Below are 24333 nucleotides of genomic sequence, written 5' to 3'. Positions count from 1 at the left end.
CTGCGTCTGCGGTGGTGGCAGTGGCGCCGTCGTCCACAGAGGATTCCATTCTCAACCCCTCTTCTGGGGGTGCAGGGGGGTCAGGTCTTCGGGGAATCAATTCTCCACGTGGCCTGAGGATGGACAGAGGAGAGAAATGAAATTACTAGGGGGACAGCCTCATGGCTTCTATGTCACTCAGCAGAAAAGCAAAGCCCTCACCCACTGTGGCTGGAAAGATCTGCTCTGGGCCCTCTCTGTCCTCACCTACCCCTCTTCTCCCCTCTGCTCCAGCCACTGGGCCTCCTGCTCTTCCTCCAGTGCTCCCAGCACGGTCTGACCCCAGGGCCTTCACACGTGCTGTTCCGGCTGCCCGGCACACTCTTGCCATGTGACTCAGACCCCAGCTGCAATGTTTCCTCCACAGAGGCCCCCCCCACCATTCTGAGTCAGGCAGTCACCCCTGCATGCTCCAGCCTTTCTTGCTCATTTCCTCTGATGGCTTTGCGGTTCTCACTCTGGGATGACCCTGTCCTTGGTTTTTTTTGGTTTTTATTTGTTTGCTTGTTTGTTTTGCGACGGAGTCTCGCTCTCTTGCCCAGGCTGGAGTGTAGTGGTGCAATCTTGGCTCACCGCAACCTCTGCCTCCCAGGTTCAAGCAATTCTCCTGTCTCAATTTCCTGAGTAGCTGGGATTATAGATGCTGGCCATCGCGCCCAGCTAATTTTTGTGTTTTTCATAGAGACAGGGTTTCACCATGTGGGCTCAGCTGGTCTCAAACTCCTGACCTCAGGTGATCCACCCACCTTGGCCTCCTAAAAGTGCTGGGATTACAGCCGTGACCCACTGCACTCGGCCTAGCCCGTCCTTGTTGAGAGTTTCCTGTCTAGCGTGTTCCTGTAGAATGTAAGCTCAGTGACAACAGGGGCTGTGGTCACTGCTGAGTCTCCAGCATCCCCCTGGCACAAAGCACTCCTTTTCCTGGTCAAAGCACTCTCCCCAGAAACTCCCACCAAACATCCCCATGACTCTAGCTCTGGCCTCCCCAGGCAAGTGGAATGAAAGCCCCATGCATTGCACAGACCAGAAAACAAAGGTCCGTGAGGAGCAGGTTCTCGCTGAGGGTCTTACATCAGGCTCCCTCATGCTCCCTTGGTCAGGTCAGTCTTCACTCCCCGTCCCTGAGCTTCAGTTTCCCTTTTTTTTTTTTTTTGAGACAGAGTCTTGCTCTGTCTCCAGGCTAGAACACAGTGGCTTGATCTTGGCTCACTGCAACCTCCGCCTCCCGGGTTCAAGCAATTCTCCTGCCTCAGCCTCCCAAGTAGCTGGGATTACAGCCATGCGCCACCATGCCCAGCTAATTTTTTTATTTTTAGTAGAGACGAGGTTTCACCATGTTGGTCAGGCTGGTCTCGAACTCCTGACCTCAGGTGATCCACCCGCCTCGGCCTCCCAAAGTGCTGGGATTACAGGCGTGAGCCACCTCACCTGGCCAGTTTCCCTCTTCTTTAAATGGAAAGCATGACCTTCATGCTTCATGGAGACTTTGGGAGGACATGTGGCATCTCTCGGCACCCAGTAAACCTTTACTAAGTGGACAGAGCCATGCTGAGCAGGGCAGAGGGGAGGATCGGCCTCAGGGCCCCACTCCATGGTCTTGGGAGCCAGACAGGCTCAGCAGCTCGCAGATCACACTGCCGCAGAAATATTTGTCAACTGAGTGAAGGGATTTGGGGTTTCCCACGATTGCGCCCTCTGTCTTCTCTCCTGGTGATTAAAGGTGAGGTCATCCTGGCCTGCTGGCCCTGCCAGCTCAGCCCTGACTCACCACTTGGCCGGTGTCCCCACACCCTGGAATTCGCCCCACCCTGTCCTCACAGAGACCCTTCGATGGTGGCCTCAGGGAGGAAGTGACATTCAGAGTGAAGCCTGAGGATGCAGCCAAGTGAAGGAAGAGTCAGCCCCAGCACCATCCCGCCTGCCCTTGACTCTGCCCTGTCCAGCCTCTCCATTCGCATGGCCCTGGCTCACTGTCCTCTCCCCAGCCTCTCCCCAGCCTCCCAGCTCCCACTCTTGCCCTTCTTCTGGCCCCAAGTGGCCCCAGAGCATCTTCCTACACCCAACATTGACTTCCCTCCCCTGCTGATAGTCCTCCATGGCTCCCTAGCACCCCCAGGACAAAGTCCCAGCTCCTCAGTGCACCCCCAGCCCTCCATGCTCTGCTCTTCCCTCTCTCCCCAGCCCTCCATGCTCGCTATGTAACCCCCAGCCACACCAATCTCCTTCTGTTCCTTGAGCGGGCCAAGCTCTCTCCTGCCTCAGGCCCTGTGTGCAAGCTGTCCCCTCTGCCAGCACGCCGTCCCCTTTGCCTAGTTCATGACAAGCAACCCTTCTGGTCCCCAGTTAATGACACTTCTAAGGGGGAAACAAAGTCCTTTGCTCTTGTCATCTGCTTTTCCTGCCAGCCTGAGTTTGCAGTTACTCATCTGTCATGGCAGTGTGTTGTCAGCGTCTGTGGGCAGGGCCACCAGGCTCACACTTGCTCCACACTGAATCCCCTGTGCCCAGCACAGCGCCTGCACACAGGGGATGCTCAGCAAACATCAACTTAATTAAGCACAATCATAGTTAATAATAATAATAGCTGATGGGGCCAAGCGCAGTGGCTCACGCCTGTAATCCCAGCACTTTGGGAGGCCAAGACAGGCAGATTGCCTGAGCTCAGGAGTTCAAGACCAGCCTGGCCAACATGTCAAAACCCCATCTCTACTAAAAACACAAAAATTAGCCAGGTGTGGTGGCAAGCACCTGTAATCCCAGCTACTCAGGAGGCTGAAGCAGAAAAATCGCTTGAACTCGGGAGGTGAAAGTTGCAGTGAGCCAAGACTGAGCCACTGCACTCCAGCCTGGGCAACAAGAGTGAAACTCCATCTCAAAATTAATCGTTAATGGTTAGAGACCGCTGCTGCATGAACAAGCTTTGTGCTGCATACGCGGGAGGATTAAGCCATTTAATCCCCTCAGCAATCTCATGACTTAGATCCTGTTATCATTCACACTCTACAGATGAGCACAGACAGGGAAAGCGACTTGCCCAGGTCACACAGCTGATAAATGGCAGGGACAATATCTGGACTCAGGCAAGACTGGGGAAGCAGGAGTGAAACTCTGCAGTGGCACCTTCTACCTTAGCTCGGATATCCGGGAGCACCACCTGCCCTGTCAGGCTGGGCACAAGCTCTGTATCCTGTGGTGTCCCCTGGCTCGGCAGCAGGGGGCAGCAGAGGGCCCAGTCCTGTTCCAGTCCTGCGCTGGGACCTGCCTGTGCCTTCCTCTCCCTGAGAGTGGCCTGAGCATTACCAAGAGTTGGGTGACATGACCCCTCTCCCAAGGTGGCCACGAGGATTAGCGATATGGCACATGTGAAATGCCAGGAAAGAAACCAGACCAATGTTCACTACTGGCGAGGGCGCGGGCTCAGAGGCTGAGCAGCTGCAGGTTTGAATCCTGGCTCCTCACTTCTCTCCATGCCTCGGTGTTCTTTTTTGTAACATGGGGGTGAGACTGGGCGGGCCGGGTCGCTCACGCCTGTAATCCCAGCACTTTGGGAGGCCAAGGCGGGAGGATCATTTGAGGTCAGGAGTTTGAGAGCAGCCTGGCCAACATGGTAAAACCCCATATCTAGTAAAAATACAAAAAAAATTAGTTGGGTGTGGTGGTGCATGCCAGCCTGGGCGACAGAGCGAGATTCTGTATCAAAAAAAGAAAAGAAATGAGGACGAGACTAGAATCCATCCCATGGGATCGAACTGAACATTAAATGGGTTAAATTGTGGTGAGGCACTGCAGAGTCCAGGCGGTGCCGCTGTGACTGCTCCCTAACCCCAGCCGTGTCCTCTCTGCTCTGGTTCACACCAGCCGGCTTTGAGCACGCTGGGTTCCTCTCTCCTGGTCTGCCTCTGAGCACCGTGTTCCCCAAACGGAGGTGGGATTAGGATCTGGCAAGTGCCAGGCCGGAGTCTGAGCCCGGAGATGGGACAAAGATGGGCAAGAGTCGGGGGTGGGGGGAATCCCTACAGAAGGGGAAACTGAGGCTCAGGGGTGGGGGCGGCCGGCCTGCCTACGACCGTCTGATGGACACCGCCTGGTCTGTACTGGTTCCAGAGCTGGGTGGGGTGTCTGACGACTGAGAGAGGAGAGAGAAGAGACTGGGAAGAGAGGCAGGGACATTCAAAGATGGTCACAAGAAATTGGCAGTGGAACATAGAGGCACAGAGACGGGCAGAGGAGGGGCAGGGCCGAGGCCTTGAACATGATACCTGCGGGCCGGGCGTCGGGGGCCCGGGCGGGTGGCCCCGGGGTCTCCAGCGCAGGCGAGACGGAGAAGCGGGAGAAGCACAGGGGGGGGCCTGGAGGGGGGAGGAGGGGGAAATCCTCCGCCCACTCGAAACTGCCTCCTGCGGCGGGAAGGAAGACCTCAGTCAGACCGCAGGCACCTGCGGCGCTCCCGCCCTCCGGCCCCGCCCCTCCCGACCAAGACCCTCCCGCCCCGTCCGCCCCATGGGTCCCGCCCCCTCCGGCCCCCTCCCGTCCTATAGGCCCCGCCCTCACCAAAGCCGCTGTCGTTGCTGGGAAACCCATCTCCGGGGGTGGCGGGGTGGGGAGGCGTCGGGGGCGCTGGAGGCGTTGACGGGTCCGTGTCCCCCTCGGGGGGGCCCTGGACGCTCAGCTCGTTGGTTGGCGTCTCCTGTGAAGGCAGGTTAGGGGGAAGCCAGAGGGGACAAACCGTCATGTCCCATTTACTGCATCCCCCAAAAGCAACAAAACCCGCTAATATTTCTGGGGATCTAGGAATCCCAGTTTGTAATCACTGACTCGCACTCTCTGGAGAGGTGGGTGGAACTCTTGATCTGGCTTCGAAGCCTTGGGCCAGCCTTAACATCAACCCGGCCCGAGGCTCCTTACCTGACAGCGGAGCCCTACACACAGCTAAGTAGCCCACAGCAGGGATTCTCTCCTGTTTCCTTAATGCGCGGCCTCCACCGGATCCCCTAACTCAAAGTGATCTCCGTAAGCCCCACCCCGTCCCCATCAGTCCCACCATCTCTGAGATCTAAACCGGCTCCCGTGGCCCTCCCAACCCCTACCCCATCCTGAGCGCATCCCGTGCTGGACGCTGTGACCCTGCCCTCGAGCCCTCCCTCAGAAGTAGACCTGCTCCCGCCCTCCAAGTCTCACCCCTCTGAATACACTTCAGTCGCCCAGGCCCCAGTTCTTGGCCTTGCTTCCATTCCTCTCATAATCTCAGCCGGGTACGCCCGCCCCAGGTTCATCTAGACAAGGCTGCAGTCCCTAAGCACCACTCACCCTCCCTTTTTCTCTTCAACACCATCCCCTATGTTTTTGTTTTACACAGAATCTCACTGTGACCCAGGCTGGAGAGCAGTGTTGCGATCACGGCTCAATGCAGCCTCGACCTCCTGGGCTCAAGTGATCCTCTTATCTCAGCCTCCTGAGTACTGGGACTACAGGTGCGCGCCACCACACCCAGATACTTTTTTTTTCTTTAAGAGACAAGGTCTTGCCATGTTGGCTAGGCAGGTCTCGAACTCCTGGCCTCAAGCGATCCTCCTGCCTTGGCCTCACAAAATGCTGTAATCAAAATACTGAGATTACAGGCGTGAGCCACAACGACTGGCCTTTTTTTTTTTTTTTTGAGGCGGAGTCTCGCTCTATCGCCCAGGCTGGAGCGCACCGGCGCAATCTCGGCTCACTGGAACCTCCACCTCCCGGTTCAAGCAATTCTCCTGCCTCAGCCTCCCGAGTAGCTGGGATTACAGGCGCGCACCACCACGCCCGGCTAATTTTGTATTTTTAGTAGAGACGGGGCTTCTCCATGTTGGTCAGGCTGGTCTCGAACTTCCAACCTCAGGTGATCCGTCCACCTCGGCCTCCCAAAATGCTGGGATTAAAGGTGTGAGCCACCCGCGACTGGCCGTGGCCTAACTCTTAACAAAATTTTCAACCCATCTCTTTAAAGACAAGTCCCAGTAGTTAGGTCTGCCCATCCCTGACCCCACCCCAATTACCTTAAGACTGCCCGCTGCATCTCTGAAGCCCACCTGCAGCCTAGCCATGACCCTTCCCTAGTGGGTAAGATTTGCTCCATAGCGAGTCAGCCCTACAGACACTAGAACTCTACTCAACAAACCATGCCCAAACTCTCACTAGGCCCCGCTCACACCATCCAGGCCACACCCCAATCTTCTTCTCAACACTTCCTCTCGAGCCGCTCCAGGATCCCATACTTGACTACCCAGTACTCCCCTCTTTCATTTCAGACTCACCCTCACTCTCACACTCCAGGCCTCTCCCCGCCCTCTAGACCCCGCCCCCATCACAAGCCCCGCCCTCGCCCCAGGTCCCACCCCAGCTCTAGTCTCGGCCCGTCCTCCCGAACCTGCCCCATTGCCAGGCCCTGCCCTCACATTCAAAGTCTCCTTCCATCTTCCTAGTCCTGCCCCATTTCCCTGATCAGTCTCTCCCCAGACCTCGCCTTCACCTTCCAGGGCCTGCCCGCGCCTTGCTCTATCCGCCCCGCCCTAGGCTCCGCCCTCACTCCAGCCTTAGACTTCCTCCAGGCCTCCTCTTGTGGCGCCGTAGGCTTGGTCTCCCTTCAGGCCCCCTTCAGACCCTGTTCCAATCCTAGGCGTGGTCTCCTTCCAGGCCCCGCCCCGTCTCTAGACTCGGCCAGTTCCAAACTCTGCTCTAGACCCCGCCTCAGTCTAAGCGCAGCCTTCGTCTAGGCCCCGCCCCAGGCCCAGGGCGCACTCTCATGGCCCCGCCCCATTCTAGCTCGGCCCCGCCCCAGGCCCCGCCCCGCTCCAGCTCGGCGTCCCTCCAGGCCCCGCCCCGCTCTTGGCCAGGCTCCCTCCAGGCCCCGCCCCGCTCCAGCTCGGCGTCCCTCCAGGCCCCGCCCCGCTCCAGCTCGACCTCCCTCCAGGCCCCGCCCCGCTCCAGCTCGACCTCCCTCCAGGCCCCACCCCGCTCTAGGCCAGGCTCCCTCCAGGCCGCGCCCCCACATCCGCGCCCTCTCGGGTTCCGTACCTGGTCGAAGAGGTAGACGGTCACGTCCCCGTGGAAGGAGACCATCTTGCGCTTCCTCTCCAGCTCGCTGTCCTCTGGCTCGTCGGCCCCGCGTGGAGACTTGAGCAGCCCCCGCAGCGGGCGGGCCGCGTCCGCGTCGGCGCTGCTCACCACGACGGGCACCGGGGCTGCTCGCGCCCTCCCGGAGCCCCGCGGCCCCGCCGCCGCGCCCGACGCCGCCGCCTCCTCGTCCTCCTCCTCGTCCTCGTCCTCGTCCTCCCCGTCCTCCTCCGCCGGCCCCGACGACCCCGCCCCGCCGGCCTCCCCGCCAGCCGCCCCGGCGTCCGCGCCCTCCCACGGGGGCCGCCGCGGGCCCGGCCCCGGGAACGGCGTGAGCGTGAGCGGCGGCAGCGCCAGTGAGAGCCGGGAGAGCCTGGCTGCGAGGGGAGAGACCCGGTGAGCCCCTGTCCCGAGGAGACTGAGGCAGGCCCTCCCACCTAGCTGTGTGGCTTCAGGTAAAAGTCCCCCGCACAATCTGGGCCTCGGAAGGGCTGCACCGGGGCCTTTCTCCAGGCAGGGTGGGAAAGGGCCTCTCCAGTGTTCAACCTCCCAGAGCTCCCCGATGCCAACGGCTTTAAGCCCCAACTTCCCACAGCCCACCAGGCCCGCGTGCCCGGGCCCAGCTGGCCTCTCTGGCCTCTGTCCCCACCTCCTTCTGGCCTGACCTCCATCTAGCCACATGGGCCACCACACCATTCCTCACACTTACAGGCCTTTGCACGTGCGTTCCATCTGCTTGGACTCCCTTTTGTTTTTCTTTTCTTTCTTTTTTATTTTTTAAGAGACAGGGGTCTCACTGTGTTGCCCAGGCTGGTCTCAAACTCCTGGCCTCAAGCAGTCCTCTCACCTCAGCCTCCCAAAACGCTGGAATTACAAGCGTGAGCCAACGCGCCCAGCCTGGACTCTTTCTTTCTTTTTTTTTTTTTTTGAGACCGTCTCGCTCTGTCTCCCAGGCTGGAGTGCAATGGCTCCATCTCGGCTCACTGCAACCTGGGCCTCCTCGGTTTAAGCAGTTCTCCTGCCTCAGCCTCCCAGGTAGCTCGGACTATGCAGGTGTGCCACCATGCATGGCTAATTTTTTATATTTTTAGTAGAGACGGGGTTTCACCATGCTGGCCAGACTAGTCTTGAACTCCTGACCTCGTGATCCACCCTCCTCAGCTTCCCAAAGTGCTGGGATTACAGGTGTGAGCCACCTCACCCAGCCTGGACTCTTTTCTAACACAAGTCCTGCGCATCCCCTAGCTTCGGGCTTTCAAAACCTTCAGAAATCTCCCAGGAGGTCACGAGCACCCACTCTGCACTCCATCCACCAAGCACCTTTCCTGAGCAGATTTTCTCAGCATGTAATTATACTTCTGTGGTGGTGCGTTTGCCTTGCTAAAGAACAGAGACTGAGTCTGACTCATTCATAGCCTCATTTCCAGGCCCCAAGCACATAGAAGTACTCGGTCACTATTTGTAGGATTAATGTGTGAATGCTACCTGCTGTGTGACAATGACCAAGTTACTTCCTCTCTCTGGCGCTTGATTGCCAAATTTGGGGTGTCTAACCATCTCCAGACCCCTTTCCTGCCCCAAGACTCTCCAATTTTAGCCTACTGGGATGGAAGAACTTTGAGGTCCCTGGAGGAGAAAACCTGGCCTGGAATCTCAAGCTTATCTTCACTTGCTGTGTGTCACTGGGCAAACAGATCTCTCTTCTTTGGCTGGGAGGGACAGGGTCTCGCTCTGTAACCCAGGCTGGAATGCAGTGGTGCGATCTCGGCTCACTGCAACCTCCGCCTCCCGGGTTCAAGCGATTCTCCTGCCTCAGCCTCCTGAGTAGCTGGGACTACAGGCACATGCCACCACACCTGGCTAATTTTTGTCTTTTTTAGTAGAGATGGGGTTTCACCATGTTGGTCAGGCTGGTCTTGAACTCCTGACCTCAAGCGATCCGCCTCCCTGGTCCTCTCAAGGTGCTGGGATTACAGACATGAGCCACTGCACCTGGCCAGATCTGCCTCTCTGAGCCTGTTTCCTCACTGGCAGATGAACAGGGATCACTTATCCCTCCATTACTGCATAAGTGAATGGCCCTGTTCTGGCAGATGGCAGGGGCAAGAGGAGGATTGAGGTGCCGCAGGGAGAAAGATGAATGCACATGGTCCCTCTCTGGTCCTCATTCTCTCTACTCAAGTTTTACTACCTTTTGCTATTCTCTAAACATGCTGAGCCAGTGCCCATCTCAGTGCCCTCTGTCTAGAACACTGTCCCCCCCTTGATGACCACCTCCTTCATGCTTTTGTGGACCAGACACCTCAGGATGATGGATTTATGGGGGATGCAGCATAAAGGGAGTTTTTCTGGGGGCTGTGAGTACCCAGATAAAGGTCACGGTGACAACCTTTAAAAATCAGGAAGACTTCCTGAAAAGGGCAAATTTGGGTGGGGTCCTGAAGGATGAGTAAGAGTTCACTTGATGGAAAAAAGCAGGCCATTCTCTGCCTCTTCTCAGCAATCCTAATCCAACCCGGATCCTCTGAGGCATCTTAGCTGCTCATCTCCCAACATTTTCACGCTGCCTGCACTGTTTCCTGATACAGCTGGTCACAAACTCCCTACAACAATCTCAAGGAAATGACAGTGTTCAAACACCACAGGCTTTAAGGAAGAAATGTCCTATGTCCAGCCTGCTTCCTGACCCTTGCCCACTGAGCTACAGGCTCCTCTTGCCTAAAGTGTGGCTGTGAGGTTGCCAATATAAAACAGGACTCAGCCACTTATAACTTTCATACCAGTTTTTTTTTTTTTTTTTTTTTGAGATGGAGTCTCACTCTGTTGCCCAGGCTAGAGTACACTGACGAGATCTCGGCTCACTGCAACCTCTGTCTTCCTGGGTTCAAGAAATTCTCCTGCCTCAGCCTCCTGAGTAGCTGGGATTACAGGCGCCCACCACCACCCCCAGCTAATTTTTGTATTTTTAGTTTCACCATGTTGCTCGGGCTGGTCTTGAACTCCTGACCTCGTGATCCACCTGCCTTAGCCTCCCAAAGTGCTGGGATTACAGGCATGAGCCACCATGCCCGGCTTTTTCATACCAGTATTTAAGGAAATTGCACCTCCTAGAGATCCTGCTGGAACTGTATTTCCTATGTCCACATCTCAACAAGGGCTGTTTACTTTTACCCTTTGTTTATCTTAAATAGTTTCCTCTGTGGCAAAACACTTTTTGTGTTCCTATCAAAACTCAATTTTCAGAAAAGGGATTTCTTTGCCTTGTAGCTCACTAGTTCCATGGTGGTGGCGTTGCGTCTGAAGCTCCCTGGGTCCCAGCCTTGGGCAGCTCAGGGCCTGGCACACAGGAGGCCTGGCACACTGGTTAGATGCCTTAGCTTATTGGAAAGTTTTTGGAGACAGAGTCTTGCTCTGTCACCCAGGCTGGAGTGCAGTGATGTTATCTTGGCTCACTGCAACCTCTACCTCCCAGGTTCAAGCGATTCTCGAGCCTCAGCCTCCCAAGTAGCTGGGACCACAGGTGCACACCACCATGCCTGGCTAATTTTTGTATTTTTAGTAGAGATGGGGTTTCGTCATGTTGGTCAGGCTGCTCTCAAACTCCTGACCTCAAGTGGTCCTGCTGCCTTGGCCTCCCAAAGTGCAGTGATTACAGGCATGAGCCACTGTGCCTGACCAGCTTATTGGAAAGTTTAAACGACACAGCACATGCTGGCCGCCTGGGGCCTTTGAGCCACCCAGACAGGCTTCCTTTGAATTGGCTGCAACCATCAAAACAAAAACTAGAGGTCTGGTTTAAAAGGGAAAAGTGGCCGGGCGCGGTGGCTCACGCACTTTGGGAGGCCAAGGCAGGCGGATCACCTGAGGTCAGGAGTTCGACACCACCCTGGCCAACATGGTGAAACTCCGTCTTAAAAAAAAAAAAGGGAAAAGTGGCAGATTCGCCAGCACCAGGTGCACATTCCTGAGAAGCAGCTGCTGTGTCTACACAGGGCGTTTTCTTCTGAAGCCCCACTCTGCCTCCCCAGCATGCTTCATCCATTTCCCTATGTCGTCTGGCCCCTGTGGGCATGAGACCCCTGTCTAAATGAATTACAATAGTCAGAGCAGGTGCTTACCAAATCCCTGCCCTGGTGTAGTGCTTTGGGCTTCCTAAGTCATTTAACCTTCACAGCAACCCTTCTATCCCTGACATCCGTTTTGGGCAGATAGGTAAACTGAGGCACTGTGCAGCAAGGACATTTGCCCAAGGCCAAAGAGCAAGGGAGGGGACCGAGCCAGGATGTGAGCCCAGGTGGTGCGGGTTCCAAGGCCTGCATTCATCACTGCCAGCCTGACCTGACATCTTTACCCATGCTCACCCGCCGCACGCCTTAGAAACAGCCGGACCTCGGCCCTGACTGTGTCCCGCAGCCTCCTCACCTTTGATCTGCTCGCTGTTCCCCTGAGGGGGTCCCAAGTCCAAGAACAGTCGTGGCATCTCGGGGCCCTTCCTCTCGGGCTTGGGGGGGTCCCCGTCTCCGCTGGGTGCCGTGTCTCCGCCGGCCCTGCTGTCTGGGGCCCCGGGCTCTCCCTCGGAGGCCACCTCCGGCCTGGTTCTCGGGGGCGCTGGCTCCGGCCTCCTCGGGTGCGCCTCCGGTGGCGGTGGCAGTGGTGGTGGCGGTGGCTGTGGCCTCGTATTGTCTACCCATCCGACCTTTGCGTCCACGCCGCTTCCGGGGCCGCCGCCGGGGACCGTCCCCGTGCCCACTGGGGCTCGGCCCCCACTCCCGAGGTCCAGCCTCCCAGCCCCTGGGACTCTCGGCGCCCCCCCAGTCTCGGGGGCTCTCCTCTCGGTCCCGAGTTCCAGCGTCCCGTTCTTGGGGGCTGGGCCAAGGGGGCCAGGGGCTGTCTCCCCGCCGTTCCGGGAGGAGCCCACTGCGCTGAGTGCAGGGGCTCTCTCCAGAGAGGTCTCTGGGGCTGGCTCCCCGATCGTGGGGGCTGGCCCCCAACTCTCGGGCTTCTTCTCCCAGGGCCCTGCAGCTCTCCAAGGCCCAGTCTCTGGTGGCCTCTCTGTGTTCCTGGGGAATCTCAGGCCCCCATTCTCTGACACCTTGTCCTCGCTCTTTGGGGGTGTCAGGCCCCCATTCACCAGCACCTTCTCCCCGGCCTCTGGGGACCTCAGCTCCCCATTCTCCAGTGCCTTCTCCTCCCTCCTTGGGGGTGTCAGCTCCCCATTCTCCAGCACTTTCTCTTCTCTCTCGGGGGACGCCAGGGCCCCATTCTCCGCCGCCTTCTCCTCGGTGCCCACCTTCTCCTCGATGTCCGGGGCTCTCTGGTCCCCGTTCTCCAGCACTGTCACCCCGTTCACTGGGAGGCTCGGGCTTGGGGCTTGTTTCCCGTTGCCGAGGGCTGTCGGGTCCCTGCTCAGGCCCGGGGCTTTCTCTCTGTTCCCGGGGCCTCTCCCCGCCTTCCTGGGTCCGGTCTCCCGGGCTGTCGCCCCCTTCTCCCCTAGGAGGTTCCTTGTCACATCCTCCCGCAGGGACATCAGCAGCTGCTCCGTGCTCACTTGAACCACGAAGGTCGGCTTCTCCCGGGGCCCCGGGAGCAGGAGCGGACCCGGGTCTGGAGGTGGCCGGGGCGCTCCTGGGTCGGGTGGCTCGGGGGGAGCCCGCGGCCGAGGGACCCCTTCCTCCTCGGCCGCTCCCCCACCTGGGAAGGCTCCCTCGGGGGAAAAAGGGGTCTCGGTCTCGTAGCCGCTGTCCCCCGGCTTGGGGCCCGGCGATGAGAGGCCTGAACCGGGACTGGCCACGGCCGAAGGGGGGTCGGGGGACGCGGCCGGGTCCGCGGGGACCCGAGGAGGTGGCGGCGGGGGGGGGGGGAGCGGGAGGTGGCCCCCGCCCGGGGTACTGGGGCGCCGCCGCCCCCATAAGGGGGTCCAGAAACTCGGGGGGGGCCGAGGCGGGGGGGGCCATAGGCAAGTCGGCCAGGGAACCCCGCTCTGCCCGCAGCGAGGAGTCGTCCTCGGGGGGGTGGGGACAGCCAAGAGCAGGGTGGCCCCCCCAGCCTGCTACGGCGTCCCCCCGCTCCAGTGGCAGGCAGGAGCAGGCCCCCTCTCGGCTGCACAGGGGACAGGGTAGGGGGCCCCGGCGGCTCGGGCCACCTCCAAGACTGCTGCTGTCTTCCCCTGGGGAGCTGCCCTCCTCTTCCTCCTCTTCTTCTTCCACCCACGGGGCGGTCCCCCGCTCCCCCAGGACCTCGGCAGGGTCTCCTGCCAGGGTCTCCCCGGCACCCCGGCCCTCGGGGTCCCAGCCGCTCAGCAGGAAGCTGCCTGACGCTGAGGACTGGGCCGGGAAGAGAGGGGAGGCCCAGGTCTCGGACACCAGCTGGGGCACCTCGGACGGGGCCTGGGGGGCCTGAGGGGCGGGCACTCCTGGGTCCAAGGGGTCCCAGTCGTTAGGGAACAGAGGCTCAGGAGGGGAGCCGTGCTCCTCCAGGCGGATGTAGTACTCGCTGCTCACGGAGGGGCTGCGGGCACTGATAACAGGCAGCACGCTGGGCGTCGACAGCGCCTCGTAGAAAGGGTTGGAGGGGTTGGCGTGGGGGGCTGGGGGTGCCGACGCTGGCTGCCAGGCAGGCGCCCCCCCACCCCGGCCAGCCCCACGCCGGGCCTTCTCCCACAGGCACTCGAGGTTGAGGCCACGGCTGCTCTCGGTGACCGTGAGCACATCATCAGGGTCGGCCCCAGGGAAGCCATCCAGCAGGGGGAAGGGGGAGGACAGGGTCCCCGGGCGGGGTGCACTGTGTGCAGGGGGCCAGGGCCAGGGGAAGGGGCCGTCTCGGGGTGGGGGTGGCGGAGGTGGGGGCCGGGGGGGCCGCTCGGAGAGCAAGTAGGTGAGCTGCAGTTGGAGATCAGAGGCAGAAGGGCGCTGGGCAGGTGGCCGCCAGCAGGACTGAAGTATGTCATACCTGGGGAGAGGTGGGGCAGAGTGAACAGGGTAGAGACCCAGGGAGGGGACAACCAGAAAGAGGGGTGACAGACCCAGAGAGAGGAAGACAGAGACCCAGGAAGTGGGGCAGAGATCCAGGAAGAAGCGGGGACAGAAGAGGGCAGAGATTCAGAGGAGGTAACTGGGCTGGGGGGTTGGGTATTAAGACCCAGAGAAGCAGGGGTCGGGGGAAGATGCCCATAGAGAGTGGGTGACAGGGACCTGGAGGGAGAGGGGACACAGCAGCAGATGTGAGGAGCAGCTGGTGTGTGTGGTGTCCTCGTTTGGGCTGTGAGTTCTGGAATCAGGTAAGAAGCAGGGATCTCTTAGGGTGAAGCGGGTTCAGGTCACAGCTCCGCCACCCCCTGCCTGTGTGCCCCTCCAAGTAGCAGATGCTGGCAGAGAGGATGGGGACATCCCCACTTCACTCTTCAGGGGTATGGAGGGCAAACAGGATGTGGGTGTTGTGGGAAATGAGGTGGGGGTGTGGAACCATCTTGGGTGGGGTGTGGCAGGCCCAGAGCCCCGGATGGGCCAGCCCTCACCAGTAGTCTGCGTAGGGCAGCTTGAGCCTCGGCCGGGCCAGCTTCACATGCTGCTGGCGGACCACAAAGGCGAGGACCTCCTCGTCTGACAGGTGACGGTAAGGCTGGGCCCCAAACTCAAACAGCTCCCACAGGGTCACCCCCAGGGACCTGTGGAGAGCAGAGAGATGTCAGCCCAGCCCTGACCCGCCTGGGCCTGTTTCCCCATCTGTAGAACCGGTGGCATCTAGTAACCCTTCCACCTTCCTTGCCTGCCTCGACCCCGTGGCCCAGGGTCCTCACCAGATGTTGCTCTCACGGCTCTGGTCCACCACCATGAAGGTCCCATGCAACTCTCCGAGGAGCTCGGGCGCTGCCCAGCGCAGCGGGATCCACAGGCGCTCTGGGGTCAGGTAGTAGTCCTCCTGGGAAGCCAGGGCAGGGTCAGGCAGGTCAGGGCACCCCATAGCTCCCATCCCGACGGAGGGCAGCCCTACTTTGTAGTTGCTGTGGGCGAGCCCGTAGTCTCCGATGCGCACGGTCAGGTCCGAGGTCAGCAGGCAGTTGCGTAGGGCCAGGTCGCTGCGGGAAGAACGCGAGGAGGTGGGCGAAGGGACAGCCCTCCTATGCCACCCCTGACCATGCCCCTTCCATCTGACTCCGCCCCTCACATGACCCCGCCCCATGACGCTATGCCCTTGCCTCTGGCCCCACCTCTTCACTCTGGCCCCGCCCCTTCACTCGACTCCGCCTCTTCACTCTGACTGCTTTCATTCTACCCTGCTGTCTTGTCTTCTCCCCTCCCCCGGTTCCTCCAAGCCTCCTCTCCTTTTCCTCTGCCCTGGCTCATTTTCTTCATCTGACCCTTCTCTGTTGACTCCTCCCCCTCCCCTTCCCTGCCCCTCTCCTCACGACCTGACCCTGCATCCCCCTCACCTGGCTCCTTCCATTCCTCTCCTGGCCCCTCCTCCTCTTCTGGCCCCTCCCCCCCACCCCCGACTCCGACTCCTCCTCATCTCCTGCCCCTCCTTCTCTCCTGGCTCCTCCTCCTCTCCTGAACCTTCTCCCTCCCCTGGTTTCTCCTCTTCTTCTGACCCCTCACTCTCCCCTGGCTCCTCCTTTCCCTCCTCTGGCTTCTCCTTATCTCCTGGTCCCTCTTCCTCTCCTGGCTCCTCTTCCTTCTCTCCTGACCCTTTCCCATCCCCTGGTTCCTCCTCCTCCTCCTCCTCTCCTGGCCCCTCCCCTCATCACCTGACCCTGCCTCCCTCTCACTTGGCTCCTCCCATTCCCCCCTGGCCCCTCCTCCTCCAGACCCCCCTTGGTTCATTCCTATTTTGTGTCCGCCAGTCATGCGTCCGCCCTCACTTTAACCCCTGCTCTGCAGCCTCCATTCTTTCCCCCTTCCCATTAGTAGCTCCTCCCGCGGCTCCCCGGCCCTCCCACCTGTGCACGTAGTTGTGGGAGTGCAGGTGCGCCAGCCCGCGGGCGATCTCCAGGCCCATCCTCTGCAGCGTCCGCAAGTCTCGAGGGGGTAGCTCAGGGGACAGGCCCTCAGGGGGCCGCTGGGCTCGGAGGTAACGCTTCAGGTCCCCCTGGGAGGGAGGCAAGGAAGGTCAGCACCACTGGCCCCTCACACCTCCACTGAATCTGCCCCAAGGATGGGGTGGCCTCTGTTGGCACTAGGTAGCCCCTCTGAGCCTCAGATTCCCCTGCTGCTTGAAGCAGGTAATAAGAGTCCATCTTGCCTGCTTGTTCAGGGCAGCGCCCAGAACAGACAGCACTCAAGAAATGCTGGCACATGCCACGCATCATCTACAATGATGATGATGATGCTGACGACAAAGTCCAAGGGCATCAGGCTTGGCCCCGCCCCATCCAGCTCCCCACTCTGCTCTTCCCCAACCACCCAAGACCCTCACCAGTTGACAGAACTCCATAATCAGCAGAAACGGCAGCGTCTCCACGCACAGACCCAGGCACTGAAGTACATTGGGATGCTGCAGGCTCCTGCGGAGTGAGGATGTGACGGGTCGGGGAGGCAGCCCCTTCCTCTTCATGCCGACCCAGTCTCCCAGCTGAACCAAACTGCTGCCTCCACCCTTTTTTATTGTTTTGGTTTTTTGAGATGGAGTCTCACTTTGTCACCTGGGCGGGAGCCCTGCCTCAGTCTCCCAAGTAGCCAGGATTACAGGCACGTGCTAGTACACCCAGCTAATTTTGGTATTTTTAGTAGAGACGGGGTTTCTCCATGTTGGCCAGGCTGGTCTCGAATTTGTGACCTGAAGCAATGGACCCTCCTCGGCCCCCCAAAGTGTGGGGATTACAGGTGTGAGCCCGCGCACCACTTTACCTTTTGGATCTCGGTCTCCTCACCTCAGAGTCTCTCTCCTTGACCACACCCCACTCCTCCACTCCTTTTATTTTTTATTTACTTATTTATTTTTTTGAGACAGAGTCTTGCTCTTTCGCCCCCGTCTCTGTCTGGATGGCCCTCACTGACCTGCTCCTGGGGCCAGATACCCAGGCACCCCTGTACCTCTCCTTTCTCCTTATACCTCACCTCCATCTTCATTCCTGCCCCCGACTCTTCTCGGTCTCCTCCTCTTCCTCCCCCCAGCCTCCTCCTGGCCTCCTTGGCTCCAGTCTCCCTCCTTCCCTTTGCCCCTGACCTGCTTTTCACTGCACACTACCCTCTGTGGCTCCCCAGCACCCCAGGACAGAGCGCTGGCACTTTGATCCTTCCTGTCCCTCGGGCTGGGCCAGGGGTCAGCTTCAGCCCATGTGGGTTTTCCCAACCTGCAGGCCCTTGCTTAGGCCCAGGCCTTTGCACCTACAGTTCCCTCTCTCTTTTTTCTTTCTTTTCTTTCCTTTAAAAATTTTTTTTTTTTTGAGATGGAGTTTCGCTCTTGTCACTCAGGCTGGAGTGCAATGGTGCAATCTCAGCTCACTGCAACGTCCACCTGCCAGGTTCAAGCAATTCTCCTACCTCAGCCTCCCAAGCAGCTGGAATTACAGGTGCCCACCACCACGCCCGGCTAATTTTTGTCTTTTTAGTAGAGATGGGGTTTCTCCATGTTACCAGGCTGGTCTCAAACTCCTGACCTCTGGCGATTCGCCCACCTTGGCCTCCCAAAGTGCTGGGATTACAAGCGTGAGCCACTGTGCCCGGCCTGCAGAATGCCCTCCTCTCATCGAGTTCTCTTGGCCCCCCGGGGCCTCTGCATCAGCATCTCCCCAGGAAGCTTTGCTGCCCCCCAGTGCTGGGCTGGATGCCCCTGCTCTACCCTCATGCTGTGGGAAAGCGTCAGGCTCAGGGGTTTGAACCCTGACTCCCACTTTCCTAGGTGTGTCATCTCAGGCAAATCACTTCGATACTCCCTGCCTCAGTTTCCCTCATCTGTAAAAGGGAAACTGAGTAGCTGGGACTATAGGCGCCCGCCACCACATTTGACTAATTTTTGTATTTTAGTTGAGACAGGGTTTCACCATATTGATCAGACTGGTCTCGAACTCCTGAGCTCAGGTGATCTGCCTGCCTCGGCCTCCCAAAGTGCTGGTATTACAGGCTTGAGCCACCACGCCTTGCCACCTGGCTAATTTTTGTATTTTTTAGTAAAGACTGGGGTTTTGCCATGTTGGCCACGGTGGTCTCAAGCTCCTGACCTCAAGTGATCCCTGGGCCTCAGCCTCCCAAAGTGCTGGGATTACAGGCATGAGCCACCGAGTCCAGCTTTCACTCTGCATTCAAACTGCATTTCCAGGGCTGCTCACTCTCCATGAACTTCTTGTCTCACAACCTTTGCACCTCCTGTTCCTGCTGCCTGGAACGCACTTCCCACAGTGCTTTGCATGGCTGACTCCTCCAAGTCAACCCGGCCTCCCTGATGGTCCTGTCCAAGGTGGCCCTTATCTTTGTCACATACTCCCTCATTTCCTTATGGTACTTATCATTCTCTGACAGTTTCTCTTTTTAAGATGCATTTCTGGCTTTGGCATGGTGGCTCTTGCCTGAAATGCCAGCACTCTAGGAGGCTGAGGCGGGAGGATCGCTGGAGCCTAGAAGTTTGAGACCAGCCAAAGCAACACAGTGAGACTCCATCTCTACAATTAAAAAAAAAAAAAAAAAAAGCCAGGCTGGGCGCAGTGGCTCACACTTGTAATCCCAACACTCGGAAGCTGAGATGGATGGATCACGAGGTCAGGAGTTCAAGACCAGCCTGGCCACCATGGTGAAACCCCATCTCTACTAAAAATACAAAAAATTAGCCTGCCATGGTAGCGTGCACCTGTAATTCCAGCTACTTGGGAGGCTGAGGTAGGAGAATCCCTTGAACCCAGGAGGCGGAAGTTGCAGTGAGCCAAGATTGTGCCAGTTCACTCCAGCCTGGGTGACAGAGCAAGACTTCATCTGAAAAAAAAAAAAAAAAATAGATAAATAAAAAAAATTAGCCAGGCAGATTGGCTATGTAGGCAGCTGAGGCAGGAAGATCATGAGCCCAGGGGGTCAAGGCTGCAGTGAGCCTTGGAAAAAAAAATTTTTTTTCTTCATTTATCTATTGTGTGTCTTCTCCACTAGGGGGTGAGCTCTCCTAAGATGAGAATTTGGTGTGTCTTCTTCCTGCCTGATGTCCCGGGTGCCTAGACTAATAGATGCTCAATAAACACATGCAGAGAGAAGGACTGGAGGTCTGCAGGAGGGTGAGACGTTTCAGGCTTGCAGTCCAGAGTCCGGACAGGAGTGGGTGCACAGGAACTTACTAGTTATTTTCCCACTGGGGGCCTGGAGGGAGGCAGAGTCACGTGTGTGGTGTGAGGTCACTGCCAGTACTCGGCCGTCTACTGCCTGTGTGTAACCAGGCTCTGCTGTCACGCTGTGTGTCCTTCTCGGGAGAGCAGGGCCTCTTGCTCCTGCTTGGCAGAAGACTCATGCCACAAAGTGGTGTTGTTTTCCTGCTCTGTCTCCCAGGCCGGACAGCAATGGCACGATCTCGGCTCACTGCAACCTCTGCCTCCGGGGGTCAAATGATTCTCCTGCCTCAGCCTCCTGAGTAGATGGGATTACAGGTGCCCACCACCACACCTGGCTAATGTTTGCATTTTTAGTAGAGACGGGGTTTCACCATGTTGGCCAGGCTGGTCTTGAACTCCTGACCTCATGATTTGCCTAACTCTGCCTCCCAAAGTGCTGGGTTTACAGGCATGAGCCACTGCACCAGCCCCAACAAAGTGTTCATGAGGCTCCTGCCATGTGCCGGGCTTGAACAGTGGCTGGAGCTCCCAGCATGGGAGACTTGGGATGGCTGGTGCAGAAAGAAGCCAGGATTCACTGCACACCACCCATGAATCTGGCCAAGGCTGGCCGCTCTGCTGTCAAATCCCCCCAGCAACCTGCTAGGCAGGATGATGATCCCTATTTGATCCAGATGGAAACAGAGGCTCAGAGAGGTGAAGTGACTTGCCTAGAGTCACACAGCTGGTAACGATGGCAACGTTGGGATTTGATCTCGGGTCTGGGGCTCGATCAGCAAACGCCTGCTGAGAGCCAACAGAACTTGTGCTTGGGAAACAAGACGGACCCTGAGCTGCTGCTAGTATAGACCTGCACTGTCCACAGAACTTTGCAAAGGTGGAAATGTTCTAGACCAGGCCTGCCTATCAGGGAGCCACTGGCTGCAGGTGGCTATCGAGCACTTGAGATATGATGAGGATTTTAAATGTCATTGCATTTTAATTAGCTCAAATTTGATTTATTTATTTATATAGAGACAGGGTCTCGCTCTGTTGCCCAGGGGGAGTGCAGTGGTGCAATCATAGCTCACTGCAGCCTCCAGTTTCTGGCCTAAGCGATCTTCCTGCTTTGGCCTCCTGAAGTGGTGGGACTACAGGCACGCAGCACTGTGCCCATCTTAGCTTAAATCTGACCGACATAGGCGGCCAGTGGTTGCCAGCACAGGTCTAGGGAGAGATAGGCAATAAGCACATCAGGAGATAATATAGTGACAACCTGGGATACGGGTTATGAAGAAAACACACGCGCCGTGATGTGGCAGAGCGTCCCAGGACCCTCTTTGGAAGGAGGGGAGGATTAAGGGAAGGTCTCTGTGAGCTGAGACCTGAGGAAGGAAAGGGGCCCCATTCACAGCTGGGGGTGAGCAAGAAGTGATATTCTAGAGAGAGGTATAGCAAGGACCAAGGCACTAGGCAGGGAAGAGGCTTCCATGGTGAGGGTCAGTGAGGAGGCCAGGGTGGCTGGAGTGAGGGGGACAGTGGCAGGAAGGGGACAGCGTCAGACTGTGAAGGGCCTGTGGGCTGTCAGGAAGAGCAGATGTGTCCTGTAGGCAGTAGGGAGCCATGGGAGGGTTTGGAGCAAGGGAGTGCCAACATCCAGTGTGTCTCAAGGTAAAGCCCACCTTTACAACTGTTCTGATAAGGGGTCTCTGCGAACACACCCTTTCCAAAACAGGGAACTCACTACCTCGCAAGGAATTTATCTGGCAAATGTTTACCTAGACCCCATCCTAGAAGCAATTAGAGTGGAGAACAGACCAAGCAGAGCAGGGACAGAGCTCCTCAGTGGCCTGCATGCACACCGACTTGGGGACCTGGTCAGTGTAATGGGGAAGGGAAGAACCAGCCGGTACCCAGCACTGAACATGGGGATCTCACATCCTCTCAGCTGCCCCCTTCAGGAGGACACTAGGGCTTCCTGGACTGACTTTACAGATGAAGATCCGGAGGTTCAGAGTGGAGAGGAGCAGGCCTCTAGCTCAGCTTCTGTGCTCCCCGCTCCTCTACCATCCTGCCTCTCACTTCCCACCCCTTACTCGGTCCAGAGGAAGAACCTGAGGTTCAGGGGGGGAAGTTCTCCTGCCACAGCTGCACAGCTGGGAAGAGGTACATTCCAGGTTTGACCCCATACAGTGCTCCTTCCACTCCTGAATGTCACCTGGACAAGGCGCACACCCCCTGAGAAGCCCCCAGTACCTGTACGGCTGTGCCTCCGAGATGAACTTGCGTTGCTCCAGGGGCCCCGCGCTGGCTCGGAGCTCCTTCACCACCACCTGGGCGGGGGTGTAGTCGGAGAAAATCTCTCCCAGGATCACCTGGTCAAGGAGCGCCCAGGAGTCAGCGAGTGCAGTTTCCCCAGCCCCGTCCCCTGGGACTAGCTCCACTCCACCACGCAGCTCCCCACCCCCGGCTCCTTTCTAGATTGTTCCTTCACATCCCACCACCCTTGACCCCCACCAGACATGGGGTGAGACACTCACGGGCCCAGAGTCCGATGGACGCAGGGACGTATGGAAGGATGGACAGACGGACGGACGCGTGGAGAGCCGGGTGGCGCGGCCGAGTGGTCAATGGAGTGAGGAGGGAGGCGCTGACTGACAGATGTCGGGATGGGGCAGGTGGGAGCGGGGATGGCAGGCTGAGGGGGCACGGGGAGCAGGCGAGGGACAGATGAGAAGTGGTGAGAGCAGGGGTGTGGACACAGAACAGGACAACCCGGGATCCATGGAGCCCTGCCTCCCCTCCGCAGCCCACTCACCTTCCCAAACCAGCCACTCCCAATCTCCTGCAGGTAGCTGAGATGCTGGCGGCTAAGGCCCAGTGGGGTGGTCATGTCTGGGGAGGGCAAGAGTGGGAAGTCTCTGAGCCTCTCCCCCTTCCTGAGTGCCACCAACACAACCCAAGTCAGTGGGGACTGGGGTCAGAGCAGACATCACTCTCTTTTCATTGGCTGCCACCCATATTCCATGTCAGAATATCAGCTTCCTCATTGGCTGCTCACAAGACTCCAGCATCCAATCAGTCCTTCTCTTTGGCATCCCAAGCTCCTACGATGTGATTTCAGCCTCCCATTGGCTGCCTCTGAGACTGTGCTCTGTGCTGATCTCACCACTGCTTGCCCCACAAGAATCCTCAAATCTGGTTTTGGATTAAGCGAGGGCTTCTACCAAGATGATCTCTGTCTGCCTCCCCGTAGGCTGCTTCCAAGATTCTGGGACTCCCACCTATACATTTCCCATTGGCCGTCCCTGCTGTCAGCCGCCCCAGCCCTGAAGGAAGACACTCAACATCTTCTGGCCTTTCCTGGACACCATGGAATTCTGGTCATGGCGTGGGGCAGTACCTGAGTGTGAAGGCTGCGGGGCAGGCATTGGCAGGGAAACCTCAGCCAGCGGGAGAATGTAGACATCAGGCAGCGACTGCGAGGAGGAGGTCTCCTCCGCCGGGGGAGTGTACTCTCCGGAGCAGTCCTCCCCTTCAGGGTTCTCAAACTCCTAGGGCCAGGAGGGACGAGGAGGGGTGGGAGAACGCAGGGCTGAGAGACACGCCATCATCTTTCTCTCAAGTTTGTTTCCCCTTCATTCTCGTAACTGTCCCCCAGTCCCGGCCCAATTTCCATCCCCCATTTCTCCATCCCAAGGCTCCAGATCTTGCCATAGCTTCAAGCTAGAAGGTGTTTTCAGGTTGACTGCCCCCCTCTCCCCACTAACCACCTGGCTTGGGGGTAAAGGCCTTGTTGGAGTCTTCCTCTCCAAGTTGAAACCCCTCATGCACCTCACCTTGAAGCCGACATCGCCTCGTTTGCAGCACAGACAGGTGAGGAGGAGGAAGATGAAGGCCAGCAGGCCGGAGCAGGAAATGAGGACCACAGCGTAGGGAGGAGCCAGAGGAGCCCGACCCAGGGCGAATCCATCTGTGGGCACAGGGCTGGGCTGGGGTCCCAGCTTCAAGTCCCTAGATCCTGGAATCATGGCCCCCTCCCGTACCAGCACGTCTTGGACTACAACTCCCATGATGCTCTACGACCAGGGGCCGCTTGGCAGAGGTGCAGAGTGTCCCAAGGCATTGTGGGAGTTGTAGTTTGGGGCCTTCCCAAGTGGTTGGATTGGGGGTGGGGTCTCCTCGTCCCAAACAGGGACCCCCCCCCCAACCTCATCCCACCCCATCCTCTCACCCCAGGCTTGGATGAATTCCAGTGAGGGCTGAGGGAAGGAGGAGTAATAGTGAAGCTTGGAACTTGCAGAATTTAAAATACGCTCCCATGGACAGCCCCATTACCCCTCACTGGGGAGGAGAACGAGCTCTCAGCTGCAGGCTGGGAGAAGATTCTTGCCCCATGCTGGAACCTCCCAGTTTGTGGGGTTGAGATCTGTCTTTTTTAGGGACGCTTGGTGCACACCGATGTCCTCTATCCCCAGCACAAGACCGCGAGAAGGGAACTCCGCAAGCCCGGGGTCTCTCCAGAAGCCAGAGACAGCCTCCCGTGTTGTGTCCCCCTTAGAAATAGTATTCCTGTCCTCTGCCCCCAATTCTCCCAGAGGCCCTGTCCGTCCCCGGCTTCCTGCACACACCTGCACAAACACATGCGTGGACGCATACACACACGTTGCCCAAACGGAGCCCCCTCCCCACCCAGCCCCCAGCCTCCCTCCCACAGGCCCTGCTGACAGAGGCACCGTCCCCGCCGCTCCGGGCCCGACTGGGCTGCGGGAAGACGCGCACCAGGTGACGGGCCGGGACCCGCAGACAGACCCCTGGGCAGACAGCGAGGCTGCCGCGGGGGTGGGGGCAGCCGGACAGACTGATGGCCCGACAGACTCACCGGGGTGGGTCGGGGACGCCAGGCAGCCGGAGGCGGAGACGGCCGCAAGGAGGATGAGGGCGCCGGGGGCAGGCATCTTGTCGAGGATGGCAGGGAGGTGGAGGTG

The 24333-nt window shown here is 58.5% G+C and overlaps 1 protein-coding gene across 1 annotated transcript; it reads right to left on the bottom strand.

The window, feature by feature from the left end:
- Positions 1-44: 44 nt before the first annotated feature.
- LMTK3 (lemur tyrosine kinase 3) lies at positions 45-24333 on the bottom strand. The gene is given in 16 exon segments (XM_064381079.1): positions 45-113; positions 4299-4436; positions 4591-4726; positions 7087-7502; positions 11548-12985; positions 12987-14073; positions 14639-14788; positions 14921-15042; positions 15115-15199; positions 16061-16209; positions 16537-16624; positions 21602-21720; positions 22164-22240; positions 22749-22899; positions 23185-23318; positions 24228-24333. Coding segments are annotated over 16 exon segments (4383 nt in total). The 5' UTR covers positions 24304-24333; the 3' UTR covers positions 45-96.

Source organism: Aotus nancymaae, unplaced genomic scaffold (assembly GCF_030222135.1).
Source record: "Aotus nancymaae isolate 86718 unplaced genomic scaffold, 86718_ANA_hifiasm-v0.15.2.pri h1tg000028l, whole genome shotgun sequence".
Lineage (NCBI taxonomy): Eukaryota > Metazoa > Chordata > Mammalia > Primates > Aotidae > Aotus > Aotus nancymaae.
This window is presented reverse-complemented; position numbering and strand designations above follow the sequence as displayed.